Below are 25,417 nucleotides of genomic sequence, written 5' to 3'. Positions count from 1 at the left end.
ATTCTTGGCCATTTTAAAGGCTTACAACTTTAAGGGGTCCACGGGAAAGGATCGTGATAAATCGAGCAAGCATGGGAAACGTGACTGGGGGCTACATGCCTCAGCTAACAGAACAAAAATTTTACAATGCTTTTTTCATACAGTATCTGGAATTTACAGAAAACACAAGTAGTTTAGGTCAGGGGTTGATGTTATTATTATTACTTTTTTTTAACTCCTAGGGCCGGGTGGTGGTGCCAAGGTTGTCTGGCTATTTATCTTACTTTTGTTTCTTTCTAGTTTTTTGCTTTCTGTCTCCTCCTGTCTTGTGAACTAGGCAATGTGGGGGGACGAGGGCAATAGGAGTAGTAGTGGTCTCCTTCCTTATCCCCCTCCTTGAGAATTTTCACTAATTAGTCGGAGTTCTCTCTTTTATTTTTACTTTCTAAGTCTCTTTGTGAGACACAGTGATAGTGTTTTATGTAACACACTTGTGTTGAAGTTTTCTGACGAGCCATGGTAGCTACAAAACCTTTTATCATTTGAAGGAGCAAGCGTAATACACAGGGGAACAGCAAGCAAGTTTCTATTACCAGTAATACATTTACAATGAGGATTTTAAATGTTTTGTAGCTGGAAACTATTTTCTAAATGAAGACCTAGGATCAAGCCTGTGTTAAACCTGTAAAGGCACATGTATCAACTTTGTCATGTCCTAAGCAGGTTAGTTTCTTACTGGGTCTTAAAAGCTTTTTTCTAGCGAGTAACACAGTATTTTTTAATAACAGAAGTTTTTAAGAGCCAGATGCTTGAACTTGGGGTGTCTGTTTGGGGAAAGAGTTAGTTAAAGTAAAGTTCTCTGGAGGCATTAACTCTTTTGCTTCTCAAGGCCATTGGTGTCTTATGTTAGCCTTTTTATAAACATAACATGAAGAAACATCTAGGCTGCCAGCAATGTTTTCAGCTAACTGAGCATATAGGTTTTGTCTTTTCTTTTCTTTCTTTTTTTTTTTTTGCTAAAGAAGGAGGTTCTGGTAACTTCTGGTTTATATGTTTAAAGAATGACTGAAAGACTTGGAATTGTTGCTGGGCTGGATGGGTCTGGGTTTCCTAAGTAGTATGTGTACAGTGGGAACACCTTATATAGGTGTTTCTTCTAGCATGGTTATGCGGGGTTAACAAGAACAAAATAATATACAGCATATTCATATCCAGCAAGGACAAAAGAGGTCCTTACCTGGGAAAAAGGTTGAATACCGCGACAGAACAATAGGAAAACAGTATTACAGGAAAACTATTCATCTTAAGATTTTTAACTACATTTACTTGCTCGATGAGTCCTTAAGCTTTGGCCATGCGTAGACTAGTCAGCTGCCGGTATGTGACTAGAGCAGGGCTTGTTGTCTCCTCAAGCTTCAGCCGTGTGTAGACTGGTCAATATCCGGAGTGACCAGAGCAGGGCTGTCATCCTCAGCAGCAGCTTGGTCTCGTCCCAGGATCAGCCGGGTTGGATGATCTGTGTCCTGCTGGCTGCTCCACTTGTCCTCAGCTGCCGGTGTTAGCTGACTGAGGGGATCCAAGACACAACACCTGCAACTTTAACAGCAGTGGGAGTGGACAAGGTTACAGTAGAGGGCCCGTCCTATATGGGTCCTAGAAAAATTAGATTTTACTTTAAACAGAGTCACTAGATTTAAAGGGATATCAGACTTACAGGCCTTTTTATTTATTTAATCATGAACACTTCATGTGGCTATTTTTAAAGCCTGCATTTGCTTTTTTAAGGTTAATTCCTTTAGTTTCTGGAGGTCACCTTTAATTTGACTTATGATTTGGGGGTGGCTGACCAAACAAAATCTTATAGGGCAAATACCTAGTTTGTTTGGTGGGAGTGCACCTGACTTGGAGGAGGACCGTAGGCAAAATCCTGATTTTATCTTAAACGAATTTCCTGGCAATATTTCTTCAGTAGCTGCTTGAGTGTCCAGTTCATGCGTTCCACCTTTTCTTGAACTTTGTGGCCGATAAGTTGTGTGTAACTTCTATTTTATCTTTAACAGTCTTGTTAAATCTTGCACTATTTCAGCTACAAATGCTGGCCTATTGTCTGACTTTAAAGTTAGAGGTAGTCTAAACCTGGGGATAATGTCTTTTAACAGTACTTTAGTCACTTCTTGTACTTTTTCTGTCCTGGTGGGGAAAACTTTATCCTGAAAAGGTGCAAACAAGCACTAGCCTGTACCGATAGCCTCCAGCACTGGGCAGTTCTATAAAGTCTATAAGCAGGTTTTCACAAGGTATGGCTATTTTTCCTGTTTAAGTTTCTTAGAGGAGGGGCTCTTCTCCCCCCACTGCCTCCCTTTGTAACTCTATTTAGTGACTTAGCCTTCAGTGAGTAATTGGAATCCAGATACAGCAGAATCTTGCTACTTTTAACTTCTAATGTGACCATGGGCTCCTGGGAACCTAGTCTGCCCTAGTCTTTACATTCTTCAGCTCCTGTCAGCCTGATCAGATGAGTATTTGGTTCCTCCAAGGTGCCACAGACCTTGGCCGATGGCCTCTTTGTCTTGTGGCCTTGGCCATTTCCTTTATTGCCTTTTGAACATTTATCCTTCTAGTGTCCTTTCTTTTTGCATCTCACACATTAATCTCTCTCTAGCCTTGTCTGGTTCTGGAATCCTTGCCTAACTCTACTTCTTTCACATTTACATCCACGTCCACGTCCTCTCACATTGTTAATCTCTCTTTTTTTATACTAACTGTTAGTCTTTCTTTTTCTTTTGCTCTTTCCTAGTTTTGTTCCTTGGTCACACTTAACATACACCTTGGTGGCAGATGGTATTCATGCCTGCAGCTTCTGCTTGATGTTAACCTGGGCTTGCTTTACAAATGAAGTATTCACTATATACTGATTTTCAGCAGCCTCAGGGTTAAATGGCGTGTAAAACCAGAATGCTTTATAGTCTTTTATAAAACTGACTTAGGCTCTTGTCAGCTCCTTGAAGCATTCCTGAAATCTTTTTTATATTACTTGCTTTTTTTCTACTAACTCTTAGCCTCTGCAGAAGTGCTTCTCAGTACCTCTGCAAACGCTGAAGCTGAGTTGCATTCTCTGGGTCTTTTTTCCCCTTTTTCCTAGAGTTTAACAGGCTCTTCTCTTTATATAATTTTTCATTTACTTGGAGGGTTAAACAGGCATACCAAGAGTCAGTGTAAATGTTTACGGTCTTACCTTTACTGAGTTCTAAGGCCCGAATTAAAGCATCGAGCTCAGCTTAACGACAGTGTCCAGGGTTACCACCTCATATTCTGCACATCTCTCTCCTTGTGGGTTGATGAAGCTGTTCCCATCCACGTATAGCTCCTAGTCTACTGATGCCCAAGGCTGGTCCTGGAGGTCAGGTCTGCTAGAGTAAACTTGAGTCCAACACCTCTACACAGTCATGCTCTACAGGGCTTTAGCTGCTGGGAGCAAGGTGGCAGGTTCGGGTGCTTCCAGTTTAGTAGATCAATGGTTGAAAAGGGCTGATAGATGAAAGTCTGTTGCCCCACCCCCTGGATGTAGGCTTGGTCATTATAATAGACAGGTCCTCGCGTCTCCGTGAGAGGCATTTACAATAGCTCAAGCAAGAACAGATCTCAGATGACCCACTTGACTATCTTGACTTCCTTCCTTGGCCTCTTGAGGCTCCGATCCTCCCCTTCGAGGTGAGACCTGGGGTATGTTAACTCCTGAATCTCATTTCTGAGGGGGCTGTTGGCGTCAGTAAAGCAGAGTAGGCTGGGACATATGGAGAAAGAATTTCTATTATCTCTGGTGGCTCCTGCAAAACTGGCTTCCCTTACTGTTTCTGGGACTCCTTTTTTTTTTTACTTGTCTGCTGGTGAAGCTGCTCTTACTTTTACTTTTGGATTTTTTGCAATAAGCTGTTAAACAGGGCTAAATTTATGCTGGTTTTGTCTATGTTATATTTAACCATGAGTCAATATAAAGGAATTTGATCTAGGTACACTGGCTGTCCTCCGACCCCTGTCACCACCTTAAATACATGGCTAATTGTTCTCTGTCTATAGTTCCTTCCATGGGCCATCCAACACCAAAAAAGAGGGCAGTTCTAATTCACACAGAGTTCTTAACCTCTAAGGGGTTAACTTAACTCTATAATCTCTTGCAAAACCTTTCTTTTTTTTTTTTTTTTTGAGACGGAGTCTCGCTCTGTGCCCAGGCTAGAGTGCAGTGGCCAGATCTTGGCTCACTGCAAGCTCCGCCTCCCGGGTTCACGCCATTCTCCTGCCTCAGCCTCCCCAGTAGCTGGGACTACAGGCGCCTGCCACCTCGCCCGGCTAGTTTTTTTGTACTTTTTATTAGAGACGGGGTTTCACCGGGTTAGCCAGGATGGTCTCAATCTCCTGACTTCGTGATCCGCCCGTCTCGGACTCCCAAAGTGCTGGGATTACAGGCTTGAGCCATCGCGCCCCGCCGCAAAACCTTTCTTAAGGTTCTGTAACATGCATTTTAATAGAGTAAGTTTTGATGATTTGATGACTTTCCTTTTTTCTGTTTGAAATTTTTTTAACACAGTTTCTAGCGGAGTGGGCTTACTTTGTGTCCAACCTATTTTTCTCTCGAGACAAAACAACATTCACACTGTAAGAAGGAAAGGGTAAAAGATCACTGACTTGTCTAATTCACACTAAATCAAAATCAAAACTAAAACCAAAGTGTTGTTAAAGGCATGCCTGTTTGTCAAGCAATTTAAGCCAAGTCAAAATCAGGACGAAAACCAAAGTGCCAATAAAGGCATGCCAGTTTATCAAGCAATTCAAGTCAAGTCAAAATCAAAACTAAACCAAAGTATCAAGCAATTAATTCAAGTCAAGTCAAAAACAAAAACCAAAGTGCCGGTACAGGCACGCCATGGGTGATCAGGCCAGGCTTCCACTCAAATGGAGTGGGCAAGTTCCAAAGACCAGTTTTACCAAGTTTCAGATGTCTGGATTTAAAGTGCCAGTTCCTTCCCAGTGTTCAGCCACTGCCTTGATCCTCCACGGGGACCTGCTGTGCGCTGCTCTGACCTGGGCAATTGCCTACCCGGGAGCGAACCACATCGCATCGCTCAAGCTGGCCAGAGTCCCCTGCAGGGATGCTCCACAGGGCAGGCATAAGCTACCTGAGGGGCTGCCTCGACCGACAACCATTGACCGTCCGTTAATCACCTCGCTTCCCAGTCCAGGAACCAAGAAATGTAGCAGGATGAGCCACAGACAAAACTCCTCAGACACCAGATTAAGGAAGGAAGAGGTTTTTTATTCGGCCGGAAGCATCCGCAGACTCACGTCTTAAGAGAAGTTCTTGGCCTTTTTAAAGGCTTACAACTTTAAGGGGTCCACAGGAACGGGTTGTGATAAATCGAGCAAGCGTGGAAAACGTGACTGGGGGCTACATGTCTCAGCTAACAGAACAGAAAGTTTTATAATGCTTTTTTCATACTGTGTCTGGGATTTACAGATAACACAAGTAGTTTAGGTTAGGGGTTGATGTTATTATTGTTACTTTTTTTTAACTCCTAGGGCCAGGTGGCCAAGGTTGTCTGGCTATTTATCTTACTTTTGTTTCTTTCTAACTTTTTGCTTTCTGTCTCCTCCTGTCTTGTGAACTAGGCAAGGTAGGGGGAGGACCGCAATAGTAGTAGTAGTGGTCTCCTTCCTTAGAGGCAGTAAGATGGCCTGAGCTCAGGAGTTAGAGGCTGCAGTTAGCTATGACCACGCCGCTGCACTCCAGCCTGAACAACAGAGGAAAACCCCATATCTTAAAACAAACACAAAAGATGGCGTAGCTAAATCCTAAACAGTAATTATCATAATAAAGGTGAATTACTAAACTTATCACATAAATCACTGAAACTCCCAGGTTGGATTTTAAAATATCGAATAAGGTACACTATTTTCAAAAGGCAATTAACTGTTAAATGTAAAGATTAAAAATAAAAGGTGTTGTATCTGCCAAGAAAGGCTACTTTGTTTTTTTGGTATTTGTTTCTTTTAGCAACTACAATATGTTTTATTGTTCTTGGAAAGGGCTCAGGGTTTGGCTTTAAATCAGGCTGCACACTTTTCATCAGTCTCACATCTCCCTCCCCATGCCAGGCTGACTCCAGCCCACAATGCTGCATTACATTCCAGGCAGACATTCAGGAGCTTCCAGAAGTCACTCCTCCTCCTGACCTCCCTGCAGTCCAAGAATCCCCATGACCCTGCTTAGGGTCCAGCCCTGGAACTCACCCACCTGACCCATCCCGGACCATCCTGGCACCAGGAACAGAAGCTTGATGCAGACGCCCAACTCTGTGCCAGTACGTGTGCCACTGGGGACCTGGAGCCCAGGGTGTGACACACCCAGAGGAAACAGAGGGCCCCCACATGAGTCACCCTGGCTTTCAAGGCTGTCACAGCTCCAGTGGCCTTGCCCCACCCACTTGCAACTCCAGGCCATGGGGCTGAAAATACTTGGATCTTTTCTCCCTCTCAGACCCTAACCCTTCTTTTCTCCTCCACTTTCCTTCTGGCCCCCTTATCTTTTCCCGTTTCCATTCCTGCTTTCAGACTCATTCCTTCTTTGCTTAAATGCAAGATTTTCGGCCAGGTGTAGTGGCTCACAACTTTAATCCCAACACTTTGGGAGGCCAAGGCTGATGGATCATGAGGTTAGGAGTTTGAGACCAGCCTGGCCAGCATAGTGAAACCCCATCTCTACTCAAAATAAAAATAAAAAACATTAGCCAGTCGTGGTGGTAGGTGTTTGTAATCCTAGCTACTGAGAAAGCTGAGACAGGGGAATCACTTGAACCCGGAAGGTGGAGGTTGCAGTGAGCCAAGATTGTACCACTGCATACTAGCCCGGGCAACAGTACAAGATTCATCAAAAAATTAATAATAATAAAAATAAAAAAAATTTAAGAAGGCAAGATTTTCCTCACCATGGTGCACTTTAGGCTCAATCAAATCATATGGAGACAGCTGTTTGCTGTCCTCATCACACTACGTTTTCTAGAAGTTTCTATCCTGATGAAGCACCCCAGACTGGTTGAAAACCAAAGTTACTCTTCGTTGGAAAATGTTTGTGGACACCCAGGTGGGCATACAAATTTCCAAGTTGTGGCTGGAACCAGTGGCTCACTCCTGTAATCCCAGCACTTTGAGAGGCCGAGGCAGGTGGATCACCTGAGGCCAGGAGATCGAGACCAGCCTGGCCAACATGGAGAGACCCTGTCTCTACTAAAATTGTAAAAATTAGCCAGGCACGGTGGCAGGCGCCTATAATCCCAGCTACTCGGGAGGCGGAGGCAGGAGAATCGCTTGAACCCAGGAGCCGGAGGTTGCACTGAGCTGAGATCGTCCAACTGAACTCCAGGTTGAGCAACAGAGCAAGATTTTGTCTCAAAAAAAAAAAAAAAAAAAAAAAAGAAAGAAAAGAAAAAGAAGAAAAAAGAAACACCAACTAAAACAGGAAAAATGGGGAAAAATATTAACCAACCTCAATGCAGCCATCTTCAGGCCCCTGGGGATTACAACTTCCGCTCCAGCTCCCCTCTGCACCTGTGCTTTTCCTCTGAGCCCCATTCACTCCCACAACTCTCTCATTCATTCACTGGTTCACTCAGCCTCCAACCACCCTTAAATCATGTCAGGCTCACCAGGTGATGGAGAGAAAAATCATCCTCTGTGGGTCTGAAAAACACGCCTGAGTCCTGATGGTGGGTCTTGCTTTCATTTCCACCCCCTCACAGCACCCCCAGGGCCATGAAGAGGCCACGGCCTGGGCTCAGAGTTCCAGCTCTCCTCAGGGTGGGCCTGGCATTTGCTGACTTCAAGGAGGGCAGCAGGGCTCACAACTCAAATAGGAAACCTGCCCTCGGTGCTTAGCATGTGCAAGGACAGGGTTCCTTGTAGAATCTGCTCATTTCATCTGTGTTCATACCATTTGTCATTTTCCACATGCCGACATCCATGCCCAGAAAGCTGAAGAACCTTGCACAGGAATATTCAGCCACAGTATCAGCTGACTTCCATGTCTGAATGCATGATCTCTAGATCACAGCCATTACAGTCACTTTTGGGCCACTTCTATCCCCATTCTGGGCTGGTCTGAGTCTGGTGGCCAAATGCGGGCATCAGGGGTGAGGCAGGAGAGCCTAGGTGTGCACAGAGGCCCCTTTAAAAACTCTCCTGTTCTGCAGAGCAAGCTGCAGCTGCAGGAAGAGGACCCAGCATAAAAGAGCCACAGCGGGGAACTCAGCGGGGGCGATATTTGCATGGGGAACTCATTGGGGGTGATGTTTGCATCGGGGAACTCAGCGGGGGCGATGGTTGGGCAGATGGAAAGCCCCTGCAGTCCACAGTCCCCCAAGTTTGGCCCCAGCCCCCGATTAGGCTCTCACCTGGCTGTCCTGCTCCAGGATCTCCTGCCAGCCTCCTTCTGCCTTCCTCCTGTTTCCCCAGTCACTGACCCAGGTCACCCAGCCTCAGGGATGGTGCTGCCAGGGTCTTCCCAGTGGCCTCCTCCCAGGAATAACCCGGATTGCTTGTCCCCAACCCTATGCATGGGAGGCTGTTTTCACACACAGATGCCCAGACCCACCAAGCTGTGCCCCTCCCAAGTCTGAGAACAGCTTACCCCTCTGTGTCTGTTGTCCCGTAGACCACTCTTCACGTGTCCCCTCCTGGACAGTGGCTCTAGTGCATCAGGCCAGAACCTTCTAGGCTCCTGTGTCCCTGCTCAGTCACAGAGGTGGCTGCCCTCCCATGACCCTGTCCTGAAAGCAGAGACAGGCCCTGGGCTTGTCTCTTTTCTTCCTCTTTTCCACAGCTTCAGTACCCTAGGGATTGCTGGTCACCAGCTGCAGGTTCTCCCCACATGAAGACTCATTCAATGGGGAAGGGGCTGAGTGGCTGGGGGCAGAGTGGGCTCAGGAGCTCTGCTCACTCCTCACCCCAGGATAAGCCCTCCCTTGCAGCCAGGGGCCACTGGGCTCCTCGCCTTCCTCTGGCTTCTGTCCATAGATCTAGATGGTTCCATGGTGACTGAGATGAGGATGCACTCGGGATGCCCCTTTGAGGATGGCTGCAGAGACCATCCAGGGACTGAGCAGAGGTGCGGATGCAGCCATAGATTTGGGTGTGGTTGGACACAGATGGCTGTGCAGCAAAGTGAGCTCCACCCATGCGTAGACCCCCACCCTCGGCTTCTGCTGTCCGTGGAAACACAGTTAATCACATGATGATTGATCACGGTAGGCCACCTAGGCCTTTTTCTTTTTTTCCCAAAAGTCATAAAGGGATATAGCATATACTCAAAGACCTCCTTATGCTTTTAGCCGAGAGGCAAAGAAGGTCTGCTGCGGACTGGGGAAGCGGCTGCGCCCCGGACAGAGCGGGGGCGGGGGGCGGGGGGCGGGGGGTGGGAGGACTCCGCGATGCAGGCAGAGGGAGGGCGGGTGTCTGGCGCAGGCGGTGACTGGCCGCCACGGAATATTCCTGTTAAGTTTCTTCACATTCCTGTACATAAGTGTTTACACTGGGGTAATGATAAATGCTGTGCTGAAAAATTAAATGAGGCAGTCATGGAAGGAACCATGTCCTGCCCCGCGAGGGAACCGGGACGCCGCCACCAAGCGGGGTGGGGGGGGGGGGGGGGGGGGGGGGGGAGGGTTCGCCCGCCTCGGCCGCTGTCAGGTGACGACCCCGGGGCGGGGCGGGGTGGAGCACCTCCAAACAAGGGCAGTCGTCGGATTACGCCCCTTGGATCGCAGCCTGGGGCGGGGCGGTGCAGTTCAATTTACTAGCCTGAGTGGGAGGCACCAGGCGATTCCTCCGCCCATATCCGCCTCCACCCCAACTCCGGTCCCCTGCGCCCCAGGTCCCCAATGGCAGCAGCCGCCTGCCCCGCCTTCCTTCCATACTTCCCGCTTCTGCTACTGCTGTCCTGCTGGTCCGGGTCAGGGCGGGCCGGTCAGTTCCGGGATGGAGCCTAGTCCGGGGCTGGTGCCAAACCTGGGGGGCTGTGGATTGCAGCGGGTTTCGATCTCCCCGAACATCGCCCCAGCTGAGTTCCCCGCTGCGGCTCCTTTACGCTGGGTCCGCGTCCTGCGGCTGCAGCTTGCACTGCAGACCAGGAGGGTTTTTAAAGAGGGCGGAAAAGGAACCACAGGAGGGTGGAGGGGCCAAAGGGCCGCAGAAGACAAGGTGGAGCGGGGATCCCTGGTGCAGCTCCGCAGCCCCACTAGCCCTCCGGAAGGAGAAACCAGAGCTCCCGAAACCCTAGCTGGGATCAGGACAGGGGTGAAGGGGGACTCCACAGGAACGCGATCACAGACTCACCCACCAGCCGCAGGCCTGCTCTGCTCTCATCCGCTCTCCACCACAAAAACCCTCCAGCACTCCCAGGGCTTCGCCCTGGAACTTCCCCTGCGCTTTGCTGCAGGCACTCACCTCCACCCAAGAGGCTCATCAGACACTTCCCACCATTCACCACTTCTTCACCTTTCACTTCCACTACCCCGGTCGCATCCTTTCACCCCCATCTCAGCCCAGCCCCGTCACCACACAGGCCTCCCTCACCTCCCCATCCATGAAGGGGTCCTTAGCACCTCCCCCAACTAGCACATTTTCCCCTTTGCCTGAGGACACACCCCAGCAAACACACCCCATGCTTTCCACAGAACTTAGTGCAGGGGGGATGGGAAGGACCATTTCCCCCAGGATGACCCTGGGAGCGCCCATGAGTAGAGGCGCCCACTACTTCCCTTGGGACCCAGACCGCCTGTTCTTCCTACTGGGGAGCCAGGGTCATATAGAATAGTCACTACCCAGACAGGAGTCAGCAAACCCTTTCTAGAAAGGAAAGGCTGAAAGCACTGTGGTCCTTGCCGGCCATGGGTTCTCTGTGTGTCAAGTCCTGTCCCTTTGTAGAGCAACAGCAGGCAATGGCAACCTGCAGATAAAAGGGAGACCAGATATGGACAGCATCCTAGGTTGCTGACCCCAGATGAGGGCACATGCTGTGTCCTGGCAATTGCTGCCCCACTCCCTAGGGTGTCATCTCCAAGTGGTATAAGTTGAAGAGTCACAGGTGTGTCCGACCCTGCCTGTGGCTTCTGAGTGGTGTGGATGTGATGGACGTGAGTGGAGGTTCTATGGTTCGGGGCCAATGCTCCCCTCCTTTGCTGCTAGGTGGCATCATCGGTCCCTCAGGGTGATCAGAGACCCTCCCTGAAGCCTCAGGTGTGAGCTGAGGGTGAGGGGTGCACCCACATGTTGTCCGGGGGATCGGGGCCAACTGCTTGTGCAGTTTCTTGGTTCCCTGTGGCCCTGCTCCGGCCCATCCCAGGAGACCCACCTGTGTCTTCTCACTGCTGGGCCTATCTTCCTAATGACGTAAAGGGTGAGGAGCACATCCTGTGATGGGCAGCTCTGAGGCTATGTGGTCACTGCCCTCCCATAGCTGGAGGCCCATCTCCACCAGGGCCCAGGACTATACCTGGAGCCTCTTTTACTACATTAACTACAAACACTATCCATTCCCGGTACAAATCCAGGAAATGTGAAAATACCATCAAACGAGTCTATGAACCCAGCATATCCCCCTAAGCTGGACCTGACACAGGTGTCCATCCTTTACTTTGCCCCAAATGCACCTCATGAGTATCAGGGGAGCAAGTTAATGCTTCAGATCTCTGGAAGGAGGATACACACTGTGTCCACCAGGAGTGTCTGGGTATTTGCTGTTTCATGGTGTACACTTACCAGAGTGAATGCCCATCTGGCTCTGTGGGGGAGTCTGAAGGAGTCATTGCAGTTGCTGTGGAATTGAAGGGGCCCACCAGGGCCTCTGGACTCTCCTTCTAGTAATGGACTCTGGGTCTGAGGTGTGGCTCAGTTCTCAAAGCTGGGCAAAGGAGCTCGATTATTTCCTGGGGTGACTCATTTCAGCATCCAGGTCATCCATCCTTCCGTTTTGTCTGTATTTGTTGTAATTATTTAAATCTAGCAGTATTCGGGTTGAGTTTCCATCTCTTTTGGATCCTTGACCCCTTTGTTCTATGAGCCATGAGCACACCTTCCTATGGCTGAGGTCCCCAGCTGGCACTGTGACTTCTCTAATTATTTCCATCATTGCACCCTCCTTCCTCCTGACAGTTGACGGCCTCCACTTGAGATCTGTTATTTCAGGATTTTCCATCACCATTACTATTGGGAGCCCATTTCAGGAACAGCATTTCCTACCCCTGACCCCGGCCTTCAGCAACAGGCATCCCTGAGCTTCTTGACAGTCTGCTGCCTTCTCCTGGGGCCTTCTTTATATTCTGGGTAAACAGGAGTCCTCCACGCTTCCCATGAGCACAGAGAGTGGACATTGTTCTGGATTTTCATACTGCAGTCACTCTGGCATGGGCGCTTCTCTGAGCCTTTTTGCTCTTTCCTCTACACCCTGACTTAGAAGTTCTGGATTTTCCACTTCTTGCCCTGTGAACCATCCCTTTGCAAGGTTCCAGGAATGCATCCTCAAAGCGGATGGGTGTCATTGCCGGGGCTTTGCCAACATATTAAATCATGTGACCCATGACATTCATCACTTGTGTATCTAAACTGAATTCTGCCCTCACCACCCCCCCTGCCACCACCACTGTGCTGGAGCATGTGAGGACAGCTCCCACACCCTCTCCCATCTCCTGCAGTCCACATGGACTGCTGCTGAGGGTCCTCCTCATCCAGGCCTTTTCCTGCCACAACAGGCCTGGCACCTCCCCGACAAGATCATGTGCTGACTGATGTGGGCACACGGCAGGTGGGACATGTCTGGAGGGGACATGTGGTTTCATGGCTGCAGGAACCTTCTCCTCCATATACTCAAGCAAGGGAGACGCTCTAGTCTTTAACTAGTTGACATGACAGCCCTGGCTGGGGCACATCTTGCTCTACCAGCCCAGCCCCTCAGAGGCCTTCACTTGCAATCACCGTAAGGGGGAGGAGGGGTCTCAGGTTCCACTTCCCTCCACACCAATCCTCTCCTGTGTTTTGCTTCCACAGACACACACTGTCTTTGCTATGACTTCACCATCACTCCTAACTTCAGACCTGAACCACGATGGTGTGAAGTTCAAGGCCTGGTGGATGAAAGGCCTTTTCTTCACTATGACTGTGTTAACCACAAGGCCAAAGCCTTTGTTTCTCTGGGGAAGAAAGTCAATGTCACAAAAACCTGGGAAAAACAAACTGAAACACTAGGAGACGTGGTGGATTTCCTCAATGGGCAACTGCCTGACATTCAAGTGGAGAATTTAATACACATTGGTAAGTTTCAGATAGTCCAGGACAGCAGGGAGCAGACACAGTAGTAACTTAGAGGCATTTATTGGTTTCATGTAACAAATAAATCAGAAGTTTGTGTCACACAAGAGGCTGAGAAGCATGGGCAGGATGCAGCAGAGAGAGCAAGTCCAGAAGCCAGGAAAGGAAGCAGGGTAGGGCTCAGGACTTGTCAAGATCAGAGCTGATCTCTTTCCAATGGGGCAGAGCCCCTCATTCTGCAGGCCCAGATGTCTTGTGACAATGAAGCCTATGGACACAACAGAGGATCTTGGCAGTTCCTCTTCAATAGACAGACTTTCTTCCTGTTTGACTCAAACAACAGAAAGTGGGCAGTGCTTCATCCTGGAGCCAAGAAGATGAACGATAAGTGGGAGAAGAACACGGAGGTGACCATGTTCTTCCACAAGATTTCAATGGGGGATTGTAAGATGTGGCTTGAAGAAGTTTTGATATACTGGGAAAAAATGCTGGATCCAACAAGTAAGTGAGAGGCCAAAAAAGGAAGCTGTCTTGAGTGCAGATCTTAGCCCGGTGTGTGAGTGTGTGTGAGTGCATGTGCGTGTGAGTGTTTGGGTGAGTGTGAACATGACCCCCTCATAGGGGACTCCTTTTGGGGGTGCTGGTGTGCCTGTGCTCTCTCATCCTCCTCTCCCTTCTTCCTCCCTGCACCTGCCTGTGCTCCACCCACTGTGTGTTTCTCACCAGCCTCGAATCTGTGGGTGTCATAGTGTTTCTAGACCTTTTTCGTTAGTGTTCCTTCCTCCTAGAATCACTTTTGTTTTCCTCTCCCTTCATCTGTTTCTGTACATCCATCGAAACTACCTCAAAGGCCAGCCCCAAGACTCTCCCCTCCCTGGCCCTGGGGCATCCCCTCCTCTTCCGCCAGAGCAGGAGGGTGGGCTGTGCTGTCACGTTGCTTCCCTCAGCAGCTGTGTGAGCTCCCTGAGGACAGGGACACCCTCTCCCTTCCTACCCCCAGAAACTGTCACAGCGGCTTCTCCACAGCAGAGGGGGACAAAAGCTCTTCTAGGATGAGCTGGGGGCGCAGGAGCTGAGGAGGCATCTCCTAAGATTTGGGGCCTGGACAAGGGTTGTCACTCCTGTGTTTCCATTTCAGAGCCACACTCTCGGGCCCCAGGAACAACCCAACCCAAAACCATGGCCACCACCTTCAGTGCCTGGAGCCTCCTCCTCATCATCCTCTGCTTTATCCTCCCTGGCATCTGAGGAGAGTCCTTCAGAGTGACAGGTCCTGTGGGCGATATTGGGAGGGGAGCACGGAGCAGGTGGATGAGGTGGAAGGATGCAGGAGAATACCCAGAGTCCCACATCTCCCCATGGCAGGAACCTTCTCATCCTGACATGAGACAGATGAATGAGACCTAGTGTCACCTATCGGCGATGACCTGGGTAGCTCAGCCCTGAGTTCTGATGGATTCTCACTGTCAGAACCAGAGAGAAAGGGAGGGACCCATACCTGGGCTCAAGCCCTGTTGAGCTTGAGAGGGTTTAGCCAATTCAGGCCTGTTTCAGAGCAGGTTCCTATTCAGGAAGGGTAGTGGTGTGTGGCCTGCAGGCAGTAGGAACTCAGGCATGGGCAGTCCGCACAGTAGGAGAGGAGCAGCATGGCTGTTTCACCTAGGATGTCAAGGGAAGGGTGTCCCTGGAGAAGGCTAAGAAGAGAGTGATCTGGGAGAATCCCCAGACAAGGGGGCTGTGAGGACCTTGGTCCACCCAGTTCCTAAGGCTGCATTCCCAGAGAAAGCAGCTTGGTTCCCAGCAGTTAAGGTGGAAGGTGAAGAGTAGAGCATGTCCAGGGTGAGGTTTAGGAAAAGGCCAGGCCCCTTGGACCCATAGGATTCCTTGTTTGGCCCTAGGGTGATGCCCCTGCCATTCTGCCTCCTTCACACTCCAGATCCTGAGCCAGCTGATGGCCCTGCCTGGAGCAGAGTGGACTCAGACAGGGAGGCTGAGCTGCTGCTGGAGTTCCATGCTCACCACTGAACTTGGTCAGGAATGAATGGGGCGGGGCAGGGGCAGCCCCATTCAAAGCTATGGGTGCAGCTCCCAAGGTGAGGAGAGGCTGAGAGCGAAGGGGAAAGAAGGAGGTTTGCCTGCAAGCCCACCCAAGGCCAGGGAACATGGATCCAGAGACCTCTCTTTGGACAGGGCTCCTCCAGATCCTCTAGACCCTTCTATGAGAGGGAGGAGCAGTCCCTGAGTGAAGGTGCAGACCCCTCATTACCAGCCTCAGTTCTGAGCCTCCATGCGCTGTAGCAGGGCCTGGGCTGGCTCTGTGGTGTGGTGAAGGAGGGTGGAGGTTGGGACAGGCTGCACAGCCAGGGGTAGCATTGGAGGGAAACACGTAAAACATGTTCCTTATTTGGGGAAGAGGCTCCGAAATGGGGAGGGCCTGGGAGGGATCACCCAGGAGAACAGACCCAGGTTTTTCTGTCACTTAAACCAACGCTTCATCTTTTCTGAAGGTGGAAGATGATATCAAGAAGCCTCTGTTAGCCTGGTCTGGTTCCTGCTCTCCCTTCAGGGAGGCCGCCTGTCTACTCACCACTGTGCCTTTCTGGAAAGCAGGAGTTCAAGCCTTAGCAAGCCCACCGGCCCCCAGCGGATGATGAGGACGTTGTAGACTCAGCATCTCATGCCATTCATTACCTTTACTGATGATCCTGGCTACCATTTTTCTTAACATCTTCTGCCACTTTCTCTCAGTGCTAATGGATAGAATTCCTGCACAAGTTTTAACTGAACAAGAAATCCTAGCAAAAGGCATTTTCTTTCTACTTCTTTGATTGTGGAAAAGCAGACACTTCTCTGAAGCATGACCTTATTCTTCCAAACAGTATCACTAGTAAAATAGCATGCTGGACTTCAAAGCTCAGGGATCCTTTTGATGCAGTGACCAAGAATTGCATTAATTTTTTTAAAAATTATTTTTATGGTTTTTTACAGTTTCTCATTCTGTCAACCATGCTGGAGTGAAGTGGCAGAGTCTTCACCCACTGTAATCTCCAGCTCCTGGGCTCAAGTAGTCTTCTAGACTCAGCCTCTGGAATAGCTGGGGCTACTGGCGCATGCCACCAGGCCCGGCAAATTGTTTTAGTTTTAGGAAAAGTGGGTCTTCCTGTGTTGCTCAGGCTGGTCTTCAACTGCTGGCCTCAAGCAGTCTTCCCACCTTGGCCTCCCAGTGCTCTGGGATTACAGGCATGAACCACAGTGCCTGTTGTAGAAATTTTTAAGTATTTTATATGGAAAAGTATTACCTTCATGATTATTTTATTTAGTAAGACAGCAGATCTAATCTCAGAATAGCTGCTTAGCCTTTTCTCTGACTCACCTCCTGCCAGCTCTGGCATTCAAGTGAGGGTCAAAGCCTGTGAACCTGAATGATCCCAGCTCCTGTTTTGTTCTGAGCTGCTTCAGGCTGTGGAAGGGCCTGGGAGTTGCCTGCAGGAGAGGTGTAGGGAGGAGAAGCTGCCTAAAGCAGAAAACAGAGGGTGAGAGGGAACCGTCTGGAAGCCCTGGCTTTGCAGGAGAAGAAGGAACCATAGTGGATTTATTGAGGGATTTATGTCTTTACATCAGTTTCCGAAAAGAATGTTTTTCTGAATTTCCCGTTATCAACTAGTAAAACAGAACAAAGCAAAACCAATGTGAAACAAGCAAGAATTGCAAAGTATTTGCAAGCAGAATCCAGAGAATTTCTCTGCCTGCACCACTTGAGAGCCAGCCGCCACGCTGATGCCTCATCTTTAATGATGCCACCTCATGCCCCATTCTTTAGTGTTCTTCCTACAAACCATGACACTCTCCTAATAAGCACAATACAATCACCAAAACAGATTCTGCATCCATACATTAGATCCATCTCATGCTCAGACACCACCCAAGATTCACCAGTTGTTTTGATTATCTGTTTTACAGACAAGGATCTGATGGATTTAGGCATTTCCTACCTCATTATTTAGCTGAAAATATAAATCATGATGTTTTATTTGCCCAACTATTCGATCTCTATATTTTTGGAAATAGGTGGAGAGATTTGGATTGATGTGGTGCTTCTTATTGTGTATCACTCAGAAGTCCTCATTAATATATTTGAAAGATTTAACATCTTTTTATCCAGCATTTGGGTTGCTTAATTTTTGCTAGTTCAGATGTTCTAGTCTGACATAGAAACAGAAATCTAACACCAAATGAGAAAACATGCTGTACTTTAGTGGAATATTTTATTGCTAACTTTTTCTTATGAAAGCAACAGCAAAGTAAATAACCAAATATCTCCATGCTTTCTAGAACGTGCTTCCCAGCCTGGAACTGACTGGGATTGCTAGTTAGTGGGATGAGCACAGCATCCACTGTCGTGAATATCACATGAGTCGATGTCAAAGGAACAATTCAATATAGACTCCTACCCACAATGGAAGAGGTCTCTGATGTTCCACTTCCTGCCCACCACCTGGTGTAGACAGATTTAAACATTTGTCAGTAGAATGGGTGTGAGAGGGCATTCCATTGTTCTTTATGTGTGTTATCTTTTTTATGTAGGACATGTCAACTCTTTCACGGGTTTCCTCAGAATCTCTGAACTGCTCATAGCATTTGCCCAATCTTAGGACAATTATATGTATTTTTACTTATTTGTAGTTCTTTATACATTACAAATCTGATCTTTTGTCCATAGGGGAATAAAATAACTTTTAAAAATAGAGATTAATCTGATGTGGGGATTACTTCTAAAGAAGTAGGTGTGTTCAGGGCTGAGGAACGACAAGGAACGTCACTGCCCAGGGTGTAGTGTGCTGGGGCCAAACCAGAAAAGTTATGTTTTTTAAGAACAGGAACATTGGTATCTGTCCAGGGTATCAGGACAATGTTCGAGACTGACAGAGGACCTATAATTTAAAAGTATCATTAAGTTCTTTGCTTCCCAAATAGTCTAGCGGAATCCCTAGTTTATTAACCCGTAACATAAGGAAGAATAAAATCCCATTAATTCTCTACTGGATTATAATGCAACATTTGAAAGTCAATAAGCCTTTTAAAAAATAGATATTTTTATTTAAATATCAGTAAGAGATAAATTACTAAAGGAAAGAATCATGCTTATATATATTTTCTTTTTTCTTTTTTTTTTTTTTTGGTTTTTTTCTTTTTTTTTTTTTTATTATACTTTAAGTTCTAGGGTACATGTGCATAACGTGCAGGTTACATATGTATACATGTGCCATGTTGGTGTGCTGCACCCATCAACTCATCAGCACCCATCAATTCATCATTTATATCAGGTATAACTCCCCAATGCAATCCCTCCCCCCTCCCCCCTCCCCATGATAGGCCCCAGTGTGTGATGTTCCCCTTCCCGAGTCCAAGTGATCTCATTGTTCAGTTCCCACCTATGAGTGAGAACATGCGGTGTTTGGTTTTCTCTTCTTGTGATAGTTTGCTAAGAATGATGGTTTCCAGCTGCATCCATGTCCCTACAAAGGACGCAAACTCATCCTTTTTTATGGCTGCATAGTATTCCATGGTGTATATGTGCCACATTTTCTTAATCCAGTCTGTCACTGATGGACATTTGGGTTGATTCCAAGTCGTGCTTATATATATTTTCTTATGAACAAATTAGAAAATTCTGATTCAGGACATGAAAAGAATTCCTGGTGTTCTGAAGTCAGCCATGATATTTCAGTGGCAATGCTTTAGAAGAACAAAATCATGGTTTAGAGAAGCATCTTTTTTCCCACAACCAAAGCAGAAAACAGAAAATGCTCTTTTTGTGGAGATTTCTTCTTCAGTAAGTTAAAACATTAAATGCAGGAATTCTTCCATCAGGTAGCATGATAGAAAATGAGAAAGTATTTTAAGAAATTTCAGTGATAGGATTATTGCCAAAGGAATTAAGGTTCATGAGATGCTGAGTCTATGGGGTCATCCTGATCTACTGGAGGCCTCTGAATTTGCTAAGGCTTGAATTCCCGGTGGCCCACAAATGAAGAGTGCGCGATGGACAGGCTGCCAGCCAGAAGGGAGAGTTTGACATGCACTCGTAATCCCAGCTACTCTGGTGGCTGAGGCAGGAGAATCACTAGAACCCGGAAGGCAGAGGTGGCAGTGAGCCAAGATCGTGCCATTGCATTCCAGCCTGGGCAGCAGAGTGAGACTCCATCTCAAATAATAATAATAAAAGAAAAAGGCAAAAATTCAGACAACTAAAGAGAAAATGGGCAAAAGAGTTGAACCAGCCCTTCACAGAAGAGGAAATGTGAAAGAATGGCCAATAAAAACATGAAGAGGGTCTCAGCCTAACAGGATGAGGTATCACATGACACCCACCAGACTGGCAAAAATCCCACAACCCAGTAAATGCAACGGTTGGGGAGAATGGAGAGCAACAAGAACATTCAGCCACTGCTAAGAATGGTTGTGAATTTTTTTAAGTATACTTGTATATGAAGTGATGTGTGTTTTAGATTATGAGGAAAATTACATTTCTTACCAGGGATGAAATTTTAATAATTGAAAGCTACTGACCGGAACAGACTTGCACTTGTGTACAAAAGAAATGCCCAAGAACGTTCTAACAACATAGTCCTAAGGTCCCCAACCTGGTCAAACACTCATCAACAGGAAAATAGAGACATTTCCCATGTTCCCCTCATAGCACGGGAGATCACGCAGCAATGAAAATGAATCATGTCAATGTGGATGGGTCTCAGGAAGAGAATGGAGGACAAAAGTAGACATCGAGCAAATGCTCAGACCCAATGCATTCACACAAAAGAATTCCTTCACATCAAAGTTCAAAAACTGCAGCCGAGGCAACAGAGCAAGACCCTGTCTCAAAAAGACAGCAGAAAGTTCAAAAACTAAATGGCATTTTGTTTAGGGATACACAAATACATGGTGAAAGAAATGTATTATGAAGAAAAGGGTGGGAATAATAAAGACTAAAGCAGAAAGTGATTCCCTCTGTAGAAGGGAAGGGACTGGGATTCAGGAGGGACCTCCAGGGAGCATCCAAACTTATGTCTCTTCAGATTCTATTCCCTAAACTTGGTGGAGGTCCTGGGTGTCCAGTGTGCCGATATTCTTTATACCTTACCCATATTGTACAAATACTTTTTTCTATTCAGTATTTAGAAGACAGTTATAAACAAGATTCATTAAATAGCAAGATGGCAGATCCACATCAGGAAGGAACATCAGGAACATCCATAGTGTTCCATCCATGGAACCTCACCATGGATATGCTTGTGTTCGTGGGCCTGCTCTTCTCTCAAGATACAGTCAGTTGGTCAGTTGTCAGGGATCAGAGGCCACACTCATCATAGCAGAGAGGCAGGATCAGCTGGGACAGGGTCCTTCTGTGACACCTACTGCATCACCAGGCCATGCAAAGTGACTCAGCTGCCAGAACTCACAGAATATCATTCTGCACCAAAACCTCCCAGGAAAAATGGTAAGTTCTCAGTTTCTCCATTAATAGCAACTCTCAGATTAATCTCTGTCCTCCATCACTTCTCCATGAAACAACTTTTTATAGCTTTGCTTGGGTCTATTTTTCAATTTATTTGTTATTTTGCTAACTTATTGAAAAGATATGTAGCCTGTGTACATAATTTTTTTCTCTGTAAGTGAGGATAATCGTGATTTAATTCCTATTCCTATTATTATTATTACCAACACCATTTAGTTTTTTTAAGCTTTTCAATTCCAACCGGTATTAATCAGGATCTTTCTGTCTCGTGAGACAGAAAACAAATCCAGACTGTGTAAGAGGAAAAAGAATGTATTAGTCACTAGAATTGAGAAGTTTCCAAGCTTAATTTGCTTGAGTTATAGCTACATCTACAGTTTCAAGTGGCATCGTGTGACTCTCTCTCTATTTCCCCAAATTTGGCTCCATGTTTAGCTCCACGACCCTCAGACTTAAACAGCAGCACCAGCTCCTCCCAAAGTCTCCAGCTCCACAGCTCCCGACCCTCATACTTCAATTGTAGCACCAGCTCCTCCTCGGGTCTCCAGATCCAAGATTCTCAAACTACAACAGCAGCACCAGCTTCCCTCCAGCTCAATGACTCTCAGACTTGAGAGGCAGCACTGCTCCTCCCCAAGGCTCCAACTTCACGACCCTCAAACTAGAACAGCAGCACCAACTACTCCCTGAGTCTCCAGTTCCCCGACCCTCAAACTTCAGCTGTAGCACTGGCTCCTCCCTGGGGCCACCAGCTCCACCACCCTCAGACTTACATGGTGGTAGCACCAGCTCCTCCTGAGGTCTCCAGCTCCAGGACCATCAAACTTCAATTGCAACACCAGCTCCTCCCTGGTCTCCAGCTCCATGATCCTCAAACTACAACAGCAGGACAGGCTCCTTCCTGGATCTCCAGCTCAGTGACTCTCAGACTTGAGAGGCAGCACCAGCACCTCCCCAAGACTCCAGCTCCACGACCTTCATAGTTGAACAGCGGTAGCACCAACTCCTTTCCAGGTCTCCAGCGCCACCATCTTTGAACTAGAACAGCAGCACCACCTCCTCCCTGGTCGAAGGAGCACCTCCTCCTTCCCTGGATCTCCAGCTCCACAACCCTCAGACATGAACAGCAGCACCAGCTCCTCCTTGGGTCTCTAGCTTCACCACCCTCAAACTTGAATTGCAGCTCTGGCACCTACCTGGGTCTCCAGCTCCACAACTCTCAGACTAGAACAGCAACACCGCTTCCTTCCTGGATCTCCAGCTCAATGACTCTCAGACTTGAAAGGCAGCACCAGCTCCTCACAAAGGCTCCAGCTCCAAGACCCTCAAACTAGAACAGCAGTAGCAGCTGCACACTGGGTCTCCAGCTCTACAAGCCTCAAAGTAGAATAGCAGCACTGGCTCCTCCCTGAGTCTCCAGCTCCTCAAGTCTGAGGGTCGTGGAGCTGGAGACCCTGGGAGGAGCTGCTGCTCTTCTGGTTGTCTCCAGCTCCATGACCCTCAACACACAACAGCAGCACTGGCTCCTCCCTGCAACTCGAACCACATGACCCTCTGATTTGAACAACAGCAACACCAGCTTGCCACTGGGTCTCCAGCTCCACGACCCTCAGCCTTAAACAACAGCAGCACCAGGTCCTCCCTGAGTCTCAAGCTCCACAACCCTCAAAGTAGAACAACAACATTCCTCCCTGGGTCTTCACCTCCACAACCCTTATTTACTGACTGACTGATAGAGAAACACCTTCATTGTTGCTGGGATGAGCTGCATAACATGACACGCCCCTTTGAAAGTCAATGTCATGGACAGTTAGCATTTGCTTTTCACTCCTGCACCCATGGGTTGGCTGGGCTTAGGCTGATCTAGTCTGGGCTTGACTCCAGGCTGAGGGTTGTAACCATGTGTGCTCCACATGCCTCTCCTCCTGCAGTTGGAGCCACAGTTCCCTGGGGCATGCTCATCTCATGGGAAAAATCAAGAGCATTAGAGGGCAGGCCTGGCAGTGCCGACACATTCCAGGCTAATGCTTCTGAAATCTCATTGGCATAAGAAAGTCACCCAGCCACGAGCAATACCTGTGGGATGGGTAAGTCTATCCACCCTCCCTCAGGCCCTGGCAAGGATGTGGCTGTGTCATACTCTTACAGGGAGAGCGAAATATTGAGGCCCAATATTAAATCAACTACAGTAAGAAATGTCAACTTCTATGTCCCTACACAGGAATCATTCTTCACCAGCGGTTTCACCTGAGCTGACTTCCCTTTGCAATTAATGGTTGGTGTCTGCAAGTTTAGGCCAATGCTGTTCCCTGTGGAGGACAGAGAAGCCTCAATTAGCCTTCGACTGTTGGGAAGAATAAGATATTAGGTTGGCACAAAACAACTACAAGCCCCAGGTGGCCTGTGCCCAGTGAGACAGGAGAGGGGCAGAGAACTGTGGGAGCTCAGGGTAGCTTGCATCCCCAGCCGCCTCTTGCCCCCATCTTTGCTTTCTGTTTTTTTTTTTTGTTGTTGTTGTTAGACAGGGGCTCTGTCACCCAGGCTGGAGTGCAATGGTGCGATCTTGGCTTGCTGCAATCTCCATGTCCTTGGCTCAAGCAATCCTTCCACCTCAGCCTCCCCAGTGGATGGGACCACAGGTGCATGCCACCACACCCAGCTAATTTTTTTTTTCTTTTTTCTGTAGAGATGGGATTTTGCTGTGTTGCCTAGGCTGGTCTTGAACTCCTGGGCTCAAGCATTCCACCCCTCTTGGCCTCCCAAAGTGCTGGGATTACAAACATGAGTCACTGAGCCCAGCCTGCTTTATTTTTCTTCACAGTACTTGGAACCTTCTATTGTACTAAGTACACGTGTATTTTCTTTCTTTTTTGTCTTCCCTAGAATAGGAGCTTAACGTGGGCAGGTATTTTTGTTGATCTCATTTATCATTCTATTCCCAGTCCCTGGAACAGTGTCTGGCACATGAGTGATGTGTTCTAAATAAATAGTTTTAACAAATAAATAAACTATCTTACAAGAGAAGGCTAATATTTGGAACTCGCTTACCAACAGAACCAAAATGCCGAAGACCTTTAGCCTGTCCCTACCTCTGAATGCACCCAACCCCAGAGGAGCCAGCAGAGAAAAAACAGGAACAAATGTGGGGAAGGGAGCAGGTGGTGCCCACCCCCCAAACTAAAGACCCCTGAAGCTGAGGCTGAACTTGAGTTGGAGAAGGGAATCATCTAGGAACTGGGTGTGAGATTAAAGTTTAGATTTGTCTGGCCTGAATTTTGTAACACCCAACATGAGTAATTCCATTCACTTTTGTTTTTATTTTTTGAGACAAAGTCTTGCTCTGTCACACAGGCTGGAGTGCAGCGGCATGATCTCAGCTCACTGCAACCTCTTCCTCCCAGGTTCAAGCAATCCTCCTGCCTCAGCCTCCTGAGTAGCTGGGATTATAGGGGCCCATCACCAGGTCCAGCTAATTTTTGTATTTTCAGTAGAGATGAGGTTTCACCATGTTGGCCAAGCTGGTCTTGAATGCCTGACCTCAAGTGATCTGCCCACTTCAGTCTTCCAAAATGCTGGCATTACAGGCATGAGCCACTGTATCCAGCCTATATTCCATTCATTATTAACAAGTCTATTATTATAAATCAAACTGACCAAAATCCTAGGGGAACTTCCCCAGATGTCATCAGGCAGCAGAGACCAGAGAACTATCAGCAGGATGGGGACTAGGGTGAGGCAGGGGAGAGAGGCGCTCATCTCTGGATTATCAGGGTGCAGCTAGTGAGGCATAAAATTTAAGGGGGCACCAAAAAATTTAAGGGGGCATTGATCAAAATAAATATTTGAATGCAGAATTTTTTTTTAAAAAAAAATCAAATTTAATGCAAAAATAATCCCTAATGGGAAAAGTTATCAACATTTCAACTAAGATGCAGTCCAATCCTGCATTTGAATGACTTGGCCTCACTCGCTCACCCTAACCCACCTCTGCCTCACGGAAGCTGCTGGAAGGCAGCAGCTGGAGAAAAATGAAGCCATTTCCTGCTCATATCCAGTTCAGATGTTCCATAAACTAGCTACACATGAGACCGTGATGATCTACCTGTGCCAACCAGGACCACAGTCTACCATCAGGACCACAATAACCAGGTCCATGTTGACTGGCCCTAGCTGAGCCCAGACACTTTGACTTAGAGGCTCAGGCCAGGATTGCTTCTCCCATTGACATCAAGCACTCATTAAGAGAAAACAGACAAGGCCAAGTGCAGTGGCTCATGCCTGTAATCCCAGCACTTTGGTGGAATCCCAGCAGAGGCAGGTGGATCACCTGAGGTCAGGAGTTTGAGACCAGCCTGGCCAACATGGTGAAACCCCATCTCTACTAAAATTACAAAAATCAGCTGGGCATGGTGGCACACAGCTGAGGCACAAGAATCAATTCAACCCAGAAGGTAGAGGCTGCAGTGAGCCAATAACAAGCCACTGCACTCCAGCCTGGGTGACAAAATGAGATCCTGTCTCAAAAAAAAAAAAAGAGAGAAAACAGGAAAACAGACAGCTCAGGTATGGAAA

At 47.7% G+C, this 25,417-nt stretch overlaps 1 protein-coding gene and 1 long non-coding RNA gene across 2 annotated transcripts; one reads left to right on the top strand and one right to left on the bottom strand.

Annotated features, from left to right (window-relative positions):
- Positions 1-946: 946 nt before the first annotated feature.
- LOC111527631 lies at positions 947-8,408 on the bottom strand. The gene is made up of 2 exons (XR_003308675.1): positions 7,677-8,408; positions 947-3,763 (listed from the first exon to the last, which is right to left on the bottom strand). It is a non-coding gene; the product is annotated as an uncharacterized LOC111527631 (long non-coding RNA).
- Positions 8,409-9,843: 1,435 nt separating this feature from the next.
- On the top strand, positions 9,844-14,577 carry LOC113223316 (UL16-binding protein 1-like). The gene is made up of 4 exons (XM_026452789.2): positions 9,844-9,990; positions 13,069-13,332; positions 13,555-13,830; positions 14,468-14,577. The coding sequence occupies exons 1-4, from the start codon at positions 9,906-9,908 to the stop codon at positions 14,575-14,577; spliced, it is 735 nt and encodes a 244-aa protein (XP_026308574.1). The 5' UTR covers positions 9,844-9,905.
- Positions 14,578-25,417: the final 10,840 nt, after the last annotated feature.

Source organism: Piliocolobus tephrosceles, chromosome 5 (genome assembly GCF_002776525.5).
Source record: "Piliocolobus tephrosceles isolate RC106 chromosome 5, ASM277652v3, whole genome shotgun sequence".
Taxonomy (NCBI): domain Eukaryota; kingdom Metazoa; phylum Chordata; class Mammalia; order Primates; family Cercopithecidae; genus Piliocolobus; species Piliocolobus tephrosceles.
Note: the sequence above shows the minus strand (reverse complement) of the source record. Positions and strands in the feature narration are given on the sequence as shown.

Bases quoted from the DNA above. Each gene is read 5' to 3' on its own strand.
- LOC113223316 (XM_026452789.2), top strand. From the start codon at position 9,906: ATGGCAGCAGCCGCCTGCCCCGCCTTCCTTCCATACTTCCCGCTTCTG. The intron at 9,991-13,068 runs GTCAGTTCCGGG...TTGCTTCCACAG, and splicing joins GTCCGGGTCAGGGCGGGCCG to ACACACACTGTCTTTGCTAT. The intron at 13,831-14,467 runs GTAAGTGAGAGG...TTTCCATTTCAG, and splicing joins AAAAATGCTGGATCCAACAA to AGCCACACTCTCGGGCCCCA.